This window comes from Berghia stephanieae, chromosome 3 (assembly GCF_034508935.2).
Source record: "Berghia stephanieae isolate SIO BIC M18660-M18661 chromosome 3, UCSD_Bste_1.3, whole genome shotgun sequence".
Classification (NCBI taxonomy): Eukaryota; Metazoa; Mollusca; class Gastropoda; order Nudibranchia; family Aeolidiidae; genus Berghia; species Berghia stephanieae.
Window position 1 is genome coordinate 39,385,726 of NC_088362.1, and position 12,102 is coordinate 39,397,827.

Sequence of the window (12,102 nt, forward strand, 5' to 3'; positions counted from 1 at the left end):
CCTGTTCCACATCCAATAAAGAAAAAACAATGGTGTCTTCCTTATAGTTTGCAGTGCATTATTAAGGGAACCATGGGTTTGATATAATATTGTTTTAATGAACAATATCTTGTGTTTGTTTGAGAGTATTTCCATTACTACAATGAGCCCACACTGATTTGGTTTGAAATGTTTTCACAGGTACAAAATTTGCTCCAAATCTTCAACATTCCTCAAATCGGTTACTCTGCAACAAGCATAGATCTTAGTGACAAGAGCCACTACAATTATTTCTTAAGAGTTGTCCCCCCTGACCGACATCAAGCCCAAGCTTTAGTGGACGTGGTTGTCAAATTTAATTGGACTTACATATCCGCCGTGCATTCTGATGGTAAGTAATATAATGTTATTACGCAAGGCCGGGTTAAATAGTGGAGGCAGTTAGGACCAAAATTGTGTTCGACCATTCCCATCTAGAATGTTTTTTTCGATTTTTAAAAATAAAACTGTTGGTCAACTTTTATCTCATGTGCTTGTTTAGGATCGAGACTGTGAATTGACTTCTTTAATCCATACGTTGTTGGGTTGAAACCATGTTATAGTCTGTCGGACCAAAATTGTATTCGACCATTCCACATAAAAGTGGCAACATGCCGACATCGGATATGATAAAAGACAAATTGTCCACGATTCTGGCATTGAAAGCGAGGTTGTTGGATCCAGATTGCATTTCTTTTTGCATTTGTTTGAGCCACCAATTTGAAAATGAGCTCAATGGATTTTGATTCAAAGCTGGTGGAATCAGCAAACAACAGGTTGGGCAAATTATGCTTTATCACGTCACTGAGAACTCATACGTGTCCAAAAATGCATGGGGAATTATTGTACCTCAATTTGTTGTATGGAGAATAGGAAAATGATCTCTTTCTGTCCCAAGATTCTCTTTGGTGGAATGCTGGAAGAAATACGTACTCGAAAAATATCCTTTGATGTAGTGGAAGAAATATTGTCACTGGCTGTTGTTTTTAAGTGAAATCGGACAAACAAGTTATTCTTTTTCAATCTTAGAACACATTTGAGTTGGCAATATCTATTGACAGATCAATTACTCAGTGGAAGTTAGCAAATTATTTATGTGAAGTGATGACTCCACTTTTTGAATAGGTGAAAGCATGCACCTTTATTCAAATAAACAATGGTAATGGTAATTTTAGCATTGTGATATCACGCTTTGCTTTGTCTCCAGTGACTTATCTGGCATTGCTCTTTCTAATTAATTGAACTTGAGTTGACTGAGCGTTAGAGAGATGTTGAGCATGACCTCTTACATGACCTCCAAAACTGCCTTCAAAGGGTTATTTTGATGTTCAAACTTGTTTTATTTATTTTGGAGTAACCATTATATTTATAGCACCCTGTTCTCATACTGTTGAGTTTGATAGACTAGAAATGTCCTCTTTAACAAATAAAGGAATACCCCCTCCTATAGAAGATTCACAGGAATAGAAAATTGTTTATACATCCTTTATTTCAACCTGGTTGTTTAACCTTTTTTACTTTCTTTATTCCATTAAACCGATAGAAGCCATATAAAATGTCCCAATCTTTGACAACTTATAAATCATGGGTTGCCCACCAGAGATTCTCTTTCCTAGATAGATACGGTTTCTCCAAACACGGTCTTTTCGGAGCGACTCAATTCATGTCTCTGCTTCCGTCTTGCAGACCATTCTCTTATACAATGGCAAAAAGGCCTAAAAAAATTGCCGTGGTATTGTTAATATGCCTCCCTCACTTACATAAATTTGGATTGTAGGATTGCATCCGCAATTCTTTCCGCAACCAGTTTTACTTCCTCGTTAAGGGGGGGAGCGACAATAAAAATGATGAATTTTGACCCAGTTTGCTAAAATGTGATTTTGGTGGGATGTTGTCATGTGACCATTTGTCTGCATAAAAAATTGCATGAGAACTTCATCTTCAGTTTTTTTGGACTCAAAATGACGTATTTTGTGACCCATAGTATGGTTAACTCTTGCCATTTTTAGTTTCAGTGGACGTATTTCATGAAAGAATATCAAATAGTCTTTATAACTAAGTAAAGGCAAAAACATATCAATGAAAAGTAAAAACACTCCTCTATCTTCAACAACCACTCACTTTGTTCTTATTAATGTTATGTGGTCACAATCCAATCAGAGAGCGAGAGGAGAGTTTTTCCCTAAATTCGTTTACTTTGACTTTTAAATGCGTTTTTATCAAAACTGCAATTTTCGTCACTAAAAACCTATCTCCTCCCTCAGTTTTCAACCAATCTTCTTCAAACTTTCTAAAAATAAGTGTCATACAAATACGCAGGTCCTCTAGGAGACGGATTTTTGAAAAAAAAAACAATAATTTATGAGTAATTTGAAATTATGTAATTTATTTCAAGGGGAATAATCGAGTATTAAATTTTAACTTAATTTTTAACGTTTCTAATTACAAAAATAAAAAATCGGGCTTCTGGGGCCTCTTTATTTTCCATTTTTCTACCTGTGACCAAAATATTATGACAATCGGTTGATAAACAAAAAAGCCTTTGACTTTTTAAGATTTGTTGTTTAATTTCCTATATGGCGTCGTTTCCATAGCAACGGGCAACTTTTTTCGAAAAAAATTATATGCTATCATCCTTCCCAAACAGGTACATTATGACTGTGCATAGAAGTTTAGGATGTTTCATCAAATGAAAAAAATGACCCTGTAGTGTCGCTCCCCCCCCCCCCCCCCCCCCCCCCTTTAAGCTCCATTGTCTAAATCCCGTGAGCAGCTTGTTCCTGACTGCTTTGCCTATTGAGTTCAGCTACAGGAAAGGAACTGCTCGTGAGATAAGCGCCTGCTGGGCTCAGTACCTTCTATCACTGCTGCTGGCGCGATGGCCGTGTATTCATCGAGGAAGTTTAGCCCGACATGACTTATGCATGGTGTGTGAGAGTAGAAGCAGTGCCAGAGCCTTCACCCACCTGATTCCTCGGTAAAGGTGCATTACAAAAATGCATCTGTTGTTGCTTCAACTGCTTTGTAACTCTAAATAGCACCTCGTATAGTTTTGGTAGGGCACTCCAAATGTTCATGGCTATCATTTTGGCATATGACGCATTTAGTTTGATCCATTTTTTCATTGAAATTGTTTTGTGACAATCTCCGAATAATTATTTTGTTGGTAGCGCAAGTTTTCAATCAAATTAATTATATCATTATTCGAAAACAAATAGTGAGTGAAATATTCTTAATTTCATCTTTTTCTCCAGACAGTTTATTTACTTTAGAGGCCCTAGTACACCTTCTATGATTGGCGTTCTTTGCCTGTCATCGGACAAAACATTCATAACCATAATTTAATAATGATGCAATATCAGTATCTGTTGATTTTAGAGTAAGTGCAGACCGCATGGAATATAGGGTATTACTCTGTCAAAAAGAAGCTCAAAACAATTTAATACAACTGGTTTGCGCGGCCCACACCGGAGACTGACTCCGACGACCCGGCACTGCCGTCCTCTGCAGTCCTCCGGATAAAGACTTCGGGCACGGATAAAATACTAAGAATAAAGTAATGTTCGACAACTAGTACATTAACCATTGACAAAAGGAGTACCTATACTGATCGATAACTAGTACATTGACTATTGACAAAAAGATTATTGGTACTGATCGACAGCTAGTACATTAACCATGAACAAAAATATCATTGGTATTGATCGATTACTAGTACATTCTCCATTGACATAAGGATTATTGGTACTGATCGATAGCTAGTACATTAACCATTGACAAAAAGATTATTGTAACCGATATATACATATATATATATATATATATATATATATATATATATATAATATATATATATTTATATATTATATATTATATATATATTATATATATATATATATATAAATATATATATGCCTTCCGAAAGCTCTTCGTGATAATGGAAACCCTAATAAAAATAAACCTATTACCTTTAACTAACCCTAATGGGAAAAAACAAACACCCTAGCATGCTAGCATCTTTACTGAGACTTACGACTAACCCTAATTTTAAAAAATCCTCCGACCTCGAGCTAACACTAATAGAAACAAAAATAACCTACGACTGCTTTCAATACTTTTCAAAACAAACTGGCGACGAAAATCAAAACAATGGTCGTATTAGGATATTTTAAACTTTCACTAATCTATCCAGGCTTGTTCTAGAGTTTTTAAAATTCTACTATATATTGACAAATAAAATAAATAAACGAATGACAAAAGATCCACGGTGAAAATACAAACTGAAAGAAATGCCAGCACGAGGAACTTTCGGAAGGCCTTCCTTTCGGACGAGTTCTGGAAAGCTTCGTACAGCTCTGGGGGCCTCCTGATGGCTTGAGAATGCTTTAGATGACTTCCGGACGGTTTCCCTAGACCTCCGAACGGCTCCGGACGGCAATTAGTAGGGCCGCTTAGAAGGCGTGCAGATCAATTTTTAAAGCCTTCCACAAAGGAAGACAGTATTCACCCTCCCTTTCCGCTTCCAAAGTAATTTTAGCCCGATGTAGGTGCTTGTCTCATCACCACATCATCATCATAATCATCATCATCACCATCATCATCATCGTCATCCTCATCATCATCATCATGATCATCATCATCATCATCATCATCATCATCATCATCATCATCATCATCATCATCATCATCATCATCTCTGTGTTGAGTTCGTAGCAGCCATTGATTGCATTCTGAAGTCAATTTTGTTCATGGCATAAATGGGATAAAAAAAATAACGAAAAACGTTTATTTTATTGCAAGCAAGAACAGCACTCTTTATGGATTATATCCCCGGACTCAAGCTCATAGCATTCATTCCCTATGAGTTGGATCATAATCATAATTATTTCAGGAGAAAACCGATCAGTTTATCATGATGCATTCGTCTTTGATACTTTTTAAAAAGGTAGTTTTGAGTCTTTCTCATTTTTATAACATGTTTCTGGAATTGGGTATCTATTCTGTAATAATTACTTTTAGGCCTTCCGTATTTTTCTTCGTATCTCGAATAGAGCGTTGTTATAATACACGTATAGACATTTTATAATGTTTTGAATCAATGTCCCAATGTCTGATTCTTCACCAAGTTACAAATGTTATTTTCACTCCTCTCCCTTTTTACAATAAAGTAAATGGGCAACCGGGTTAAATATTAGATTTAGACGCGCGCACACACACACACACACACACACACACACACACACACACACATACATACAAACATACACGCAATGAGAACACACTACATGTCGTTACATAACAACACTAATCACTGCCAAATCAAAAACACAACGGAAGTAATAATGAATAAATAATGGTATAGATTTATAGTGCGCCAAACATCCCTTCATCAGGAGGGCTCTGGGCGCATAACATAGATTAACTTAATCATGAAGCCCTAACACAGTACACGAACAACGCTAATTATACACATAATTAAAAGAAAGCCTGTCGGAATAAGAATGTCTTCAATCGACGCTTGATTTCCTCTAGTGAAGACGAAGAACGTATCTCTAGTGGTAGTAAATTCCACAACCTTGGACCAGAATGCTGAAAGGCGTGTTCACCAGCCTTCACTCAACAGCGGGGTGTTTTCAATTTGAGGTCGTTCGTTGATCGAAGCGATCGCTGTGGGTTATACCGTTCAACGAGGTTTGAGAGATATGCTGGTGACGAGCCCTCCAGGCATTTGAAAACGATAGTTGGAGATTTATATTTAATCCGCTGGTCCACTGGCAGCCAATGCAGCTTCTGTAGTAATTCGGGAGCTGCAGTTTTTCTGTCTCTCTGTAGTACAACGCGGACTGCCATGTTCTGTATTTTCTGGAGTTTGTTTATGTTGTCCTTTGTGAGACCAACAAACAGTGCATTGCAGTAGTCCATTTTCGGGAATGTCAAAGATGTTACCAATTTGTTGCAAGTTTCCCTATTAATAAATGGTCTGATTGTTCTGATATTTCTTAGAATGCAGATAGCACTTGTTCTCACATTGTTAATATGTTTGTTCATAGACAGATCACTCTCTAAGGTGATGCCGAGATTTTTTGCTGATGTTGTGAGTTGTATTTTGTCATTATCGTTGATTGTCAGTGCCAGTGTAAATGGATCTGTCTTATTATTTGAACTAGCAATGAATAAGGATTCAGTCTTGTCGCCGTTTAATTTTAATCTATTTGCAGACATCCATCTCATCACATGGTTGATGCATTGTTCGTAAACACTTATCTTTGAAACTATATCGGATTGCAAACACATGCTATATATCTGGGTATCGTCGGCGTACATATGGTAAGCGAGAGAATGTTGCTCTAAGATTCTCACAACAGGGGAAGTGTAAAGTACAAAAAGGACTGGACCTAAAACGGATCCTTGAGGTACACCAAAATGAAGGTCACGCTCTGACGAAGTTACTTCCCCAATTAAAACTGATTGAATTCTTTGAGTAAGATATGATGCAAACCAGTTTAGAGCAGTGCCCGATATGCCGAAAGTAACTTGTAGCCTTCGAAGTAGTATGGCATGGTCGATGGTGTCAAAGGCCGCCGAAAGATCGAGAAGACTAAGGATGGTGGTTTTTCCTTGATCAATAATTTGCAGCAAGTCATTTGTGATTCTCATCAATGCTGTTTCTGTGCTATGATTTTGCCGATAGGCCGATTGAAAGCACTCATCGAGGTTATTATGTTTCACGTGACAAGAAAGTTGTTTTAGTACAATCTTTTCTAGAATTTTGGAAATGAATGGTAGATTTGATACAGGCCTAAAGTTTTTAAAATTATCACTGTCAAGTCCCGCTTTCTTCAACAATGGCTTCACCAATGCTTTCTTGAAGTTTTCTGGAACAACTCCCACCTTAATGATTGATTAATCAAATCAGTAATGTAAGGTGCAAGTTCATCAATACACTCCTTCAAAAGGGATGTTGGTAAAGGGTCGAGCCTACATGATTTGCTAGGACTAGAGAGAATCGTTTTCTTTGTGTCATTTATTGAAATTTCTTTGAAAGATGTTAAGGGTTCACCATAAAAAGAGGTATATTCTGCTTCTGTTTCGTCTGTGTCAAGTTCACTCCGTATCGTTGTTATTTTATTCATGAAATACTCTACAAAGCAGTCCGCGAGTTGCTTGTCGTCAGTGTGGTGTGGCAGGCTTGTTTTGATCTCTTTGTGTAGAAGCTTATTTGAGATTTTATAAAACTCCTTCGGACTTTTTATGTTATCAACTTTATCAAGATAGTAGATACGCTTTGCCTTAATTGTCACCTCTTTGAGTCTATGTTTGAATGATATGTAAGTTTCCTTATCAATTGTCAGGCCACATTTTTTCCATTTCTTCTCCGCTTTTCTTTTCTCTTTCTTTATACGTTTTACCTCCAAATTGTACCATGGTGATTCTTTTCTGATGTCACAGATCTTGCCGTGAGAGGTGCGTGCTTATCCATAACACTAATAACTGCTTTATCAAAATTGTCACCAGTCACTTCTTTCTCACAATGTATAGTTAGAGAGTGAGAGAGGTCCGCTTTAAATAGTTCTATGTCAATTTTCTTCAAATCTCTCGAAACAACTATTTTTTTTTTTGTTTTTGTGTCGTGTACTGTCCCCCCTCTGATGCCAAAAGATATTAAATGATGGTCTGAAATCCAAAGATCATCTACATTGATAGGTGTCGCTAGTTGCATGTCAACGCTGGTCAATACCCAGTCAATAATGTGTCCACACCGATGTGTCTTTTCATTGACATGCTGTGTCATGTGATTTGACGAAAGTAGTTTATTTATATTTCTTATATCCGGTGTGTCTCGATCAAAGTGTAAGTTGAAATTTCCAACAATAATAATTTTCTTTGACTTCATGTCAAGGCGAAGAGGGAAGTCCTCGAATTCATTAATAAATAGTGATGTTTTTAATCTATTTTTTGCACTGGGTGGTGGCCTATATATTGAATGAAGCTTGACTGAGTCATGTTTAAAATCAATGACCATTCCTACCGATTCGAATGCCGAAAAATTGTTGACATCATGATTAAATCTAATGGTCAAATTTGACCTATAGACCACTGCAATTCCTCCCCCTCTCCTTCCTTTTCTCGGAAATGACTGAGTTGTATGTTTGAGTGGTGTTAAATCCGACACAATTGCTTCATCCCCATTCTCCTTTAACCATGTTTCAATTATTATTAGAATGTCAATAGATCTCTCCTCAATCATATGTTTAATGTCTAATGTTTTATTGCGGCAAGACTGGGCGTTCATTGTCGCCACTTTTAAAATTGGAAGTGATTTCTTTTCACTCATAAGTGGTATAATTGTCTGTGTGGTAGGTGGCCGTGGTGTTGTATTTTTAGGGGTGGGCCGATGGCCACACTGTGTTGGGATGGCCCTTTGTTTTTGTATCCCTCCTCGACTCAATCGATGTTTCGGTTCACTTGTTTCAACACGGTGTTTGTATTCGCTTTCATAATCATAACAATAATTATCACTTTCATGGTGTAAAATGTATTCAAGACAATCGTTGGTTTTCGTAAGACTTGTCATCGCGGTGGACTGTATGGTGACGTGTGTTTCATTTTCTAGATTCATAATACTGGGCATCGATGTTAGAGCACAGTGAACACTTGTAGTAAAATAAATAAACAACTTTGTTCATAAAATAAAACACTTGAAATTATTAAAATTTAGCATAAAATTCACGAATGATACACAAGTCCTTTGATAAAAATAAGAAATAATTATATCACTCAGAAGACTAAAACGTCACAATTCGATTGGTATAAAAATCCAGAATTGAAAATGTGAATAAACGCTAAAATAAATAGAAAACACAGAGCAAATTGAAACGTGTCAGCCTGCAAGGCGTGTTACAATAAAGTAATAATAAATGAACATTGACCCCTCAAAAGAAAAAAGCACACTACGGACATATGCCGACTGACGACATGAAGCGCATAGGAACAATTGCCTCGGCAAAAAATATGTGAGTGAATATTTTTATTTTTATATTGGCTCTAACTAACATTATCGAGCACTCTCGTACCTACAAGTACCCACCAACACTCACAAATATATGTATATTATATATATATATATATATATATATATATATATATATATATATATATATATATATATATATATACTAGTAAAAAGCCCCCAATTTCGCGAGAAAAGAACTATTTTCATTCGATATTGCCAGAATCATTTTCTTGATTAGCTTGATTACGATTGATGCACATTTTAATCGATGTGCTTGTCGTCGCTGCCATGCTTTATTCGGCATGATTTTAGTTTATCAGTCAGTAGATATCAATATCAATAAGTCGCAAGTCTTTACCACGCTTTACTTGGGAGTGCTTTGCACTACCTTCAATACTTCACAAACTAAAATGGCGGCCGAGAATCAAAACAATGGTCAAATTAGGAAATTTTAAACTTTCACAAATCTATCGAGGTTTGTTCGAGAGTTTTTAAAACGCTTTTTTTATATGAAGACAAATTGAATAAATAAACGCCTGACAAAAGATCAACGGTGAAAATACAAATTGAATGAATACTGGGGATGTAGGAGCTTTCGGAATGTCTCCCCTTTACTTAACTTATGTGAGGTCCAATGAAAATCTGAATAATTATCACATCGATGGCATAAAAACGACAGTAATATCAGCAGTAATATTAGTTGATGTTGTTAATCGGTGAAACTTGATTAAAATTTCTGTAAATCCGAATACCGTCATGTGATCAAGTGAATTATATCACTATGAATGCCACGATTTGCTGAAAAATGCCAATCTGACAGTTCCTAGCAAACACACCCCCCCCCCCCCTTGCTCAGGAATTTCTCTACTTGATGAACACCCCCCCCCCCTTTTTTTTTTCTTCCACGCAACCACATTCCAAAAGACACACACACACACACACACACACACACAGACACATAAACATACACTCAATGAGAACACACTACTACATAACAACACTGATCACCGCTAAATCAACACAACGGAAGTAAGCACTCTACTGGACAGATAGAGTTGAGGGTGTGGCCATGAGGTGTGTTAGTGTCTTCGGTAAATTTTTTTATGATATCTGTTTGAACTTTCAAACTGACTTTAAATTATAAAAGGAAATCAAGTTATCTGCGTAAAAAATACATTTCTATTTTTCAAATCTTTCAGTAGAGTTGTGCGCCGTATCAATTTTTTTATTGACTCAAATAAGCACAATGTTCTCCACAAAGCTATATTTTTTAAAGAAAGTATATATATACATATATATATATATATATATATATATATATATATATATATATATATATATATCTTGTGTGTGTGTGTGTGTGTGTGTGTTTGTGTGTGTATCTATGTGTATTGTGAAGTATTTAGTCTTCTATGGAGTCTGATAATTGAATTCTAAAATTTGAATCTCAGTTACTAAATTACTGTTAATTGGCGTGCGGCTTTGTGGTCTGGTGGTGTGACACTCGACTTTGAATAGTTAGATCCCTGGTTAGAGACAGCGCAGAGGTGAGGCTCTTTTCTCACATTCTCTCGGGTTTGAATTGAGTACTTGGCCCGTAACATCATTGTCTGTCAAATTGTTATTGGGCCTTATAAGTGTCGCGTCTTGTCCTAAAAGTTAATTGTTGCTGTTGAATTGGGATTCTTTCGGGTTTTTTTAGTTTTTTAAAATGTTATTTTCTGGGGGTTTTTTGGTTCTTAATTTTCAGTTTTATTTTTTTATTTTTGGTTACCAAAAATAGAAAATATTATTGGGATTAGCCCAATAACGATTCTAATCCTCTTGTTACTAAAAGGCAAGTCCTCTACTAAATAAATAACCATTCGGAGACCCTTTTTTTGGACTACAAAATCTTCATGTTTAACCGTTTGTATATGAAATATAAAGTTTCAAACATCTTTCCCAAACTGTCTTTCGGTCCATCCCTGGAAAAGCAAAGAATTTAAACATCCATTCTTCCTTTTACTATTTTTTTCGACATTCCGGCATAATGGTATTCATTCTTCTTCTTCTTCTTCTTCGTTCCTCTGATGGACATCTATGGCTGCAGTCCGATATCTGCTATGAAGTATGTGGTCCGCTTTAGGTCCTCAGCCTCGCCATAGAGCTTTGTGTTGAGTGTTGTAGGGGTGACCCAGTGGTTCGAACGTTGCACGTTGTATAATGGGCAATCCATAAGCACATGTAAAGTGGTTTCATGGTCGGTTCCACATGGGCAATAAGGGGTTGTATATGGAAATGAAATTGCCGATCAACTGGCCAAAGAAGGAGCCCAAAAGGAACAACCGAAGTCGTCAATCACTTACCATCAGCAAAAGAAAATAATAAAGCTAAAAATAGACAAAGAAAGGAATGACACACACCTGGAACACAACAAGCAGGATCCAATCCATGCCATTCAGCGAAGTAGCCAAGTCACTCTATTCCGCCTCCGAACAGGACACAATAGACTAAGAGGACATATGTTTACAAAGCTAGGTATTGGTATTCATTCAACTTGTGACCGTTGGCTTGAATTATACTTTTGGCGCAGACCGTTGTATTTTTCTATTTACTTAGATCTACATTTTTCCATATTCAGGTGTAAAATGACTTCCTAGTCGGTTAGAGCGTTATCTTAGACAAATGATAATGCCTTACCAGCGTTGTGTCCCATGCCAGATGTTCAGTCTTGGTGTTGGCTTGAAACCTCTTTGAGCACATAATGGATATTTCGCCATATAAAAACTTACAGGGGATTGTTTTTATAGGGGTATTTTGGGTGAGGGGGGGGGGGGAGGCGTTTAGATAAATGCTAGAGCTATCTTTACTCTATTTATTCTTTCTTTTTATCATGACTACTTCGAAAGCTCTCTTCGATTCTAGACACAGGGAAAGTAAACAGAGGAACATAAAGATATAGATATGAACAACCAACTTCGAACGATTGAGCAGTTTTCTCTTCTCCTCTTCAGCACCTAATGTCTTAATGGGCTCTAATAATAAATAACGACAATAGAGAGCAAAACTCCGCCATCGCTGTCTAATCA

At 36.6% G+C, this 12,102-nt stretch overlaps 1 protein-coding gene across 2 annotated transcripts in view; it reads left to right on the top strand.

Moving 5' to 3' along the window:
* The window catches only part of LOC144967700 (uncharacterized), a 249,542-nt gene that overhangs the window by 61,132 nt on the left and 176,308 nt on the right, over positions 1 to 12,102 (top strand). For both annotated transcript variants that reach the window (XM_078905241.1, XM_078905242.1), the window contains exon 4: positions 181 to 370. In XM_078905241.1, coding sequence (XP_078761367.1) covers positions 181 to 370 — 190 coding nt within the window. The remainder of the gene's footprint in view (positions 1 to 180; positions 371 to 12,102) is intronic.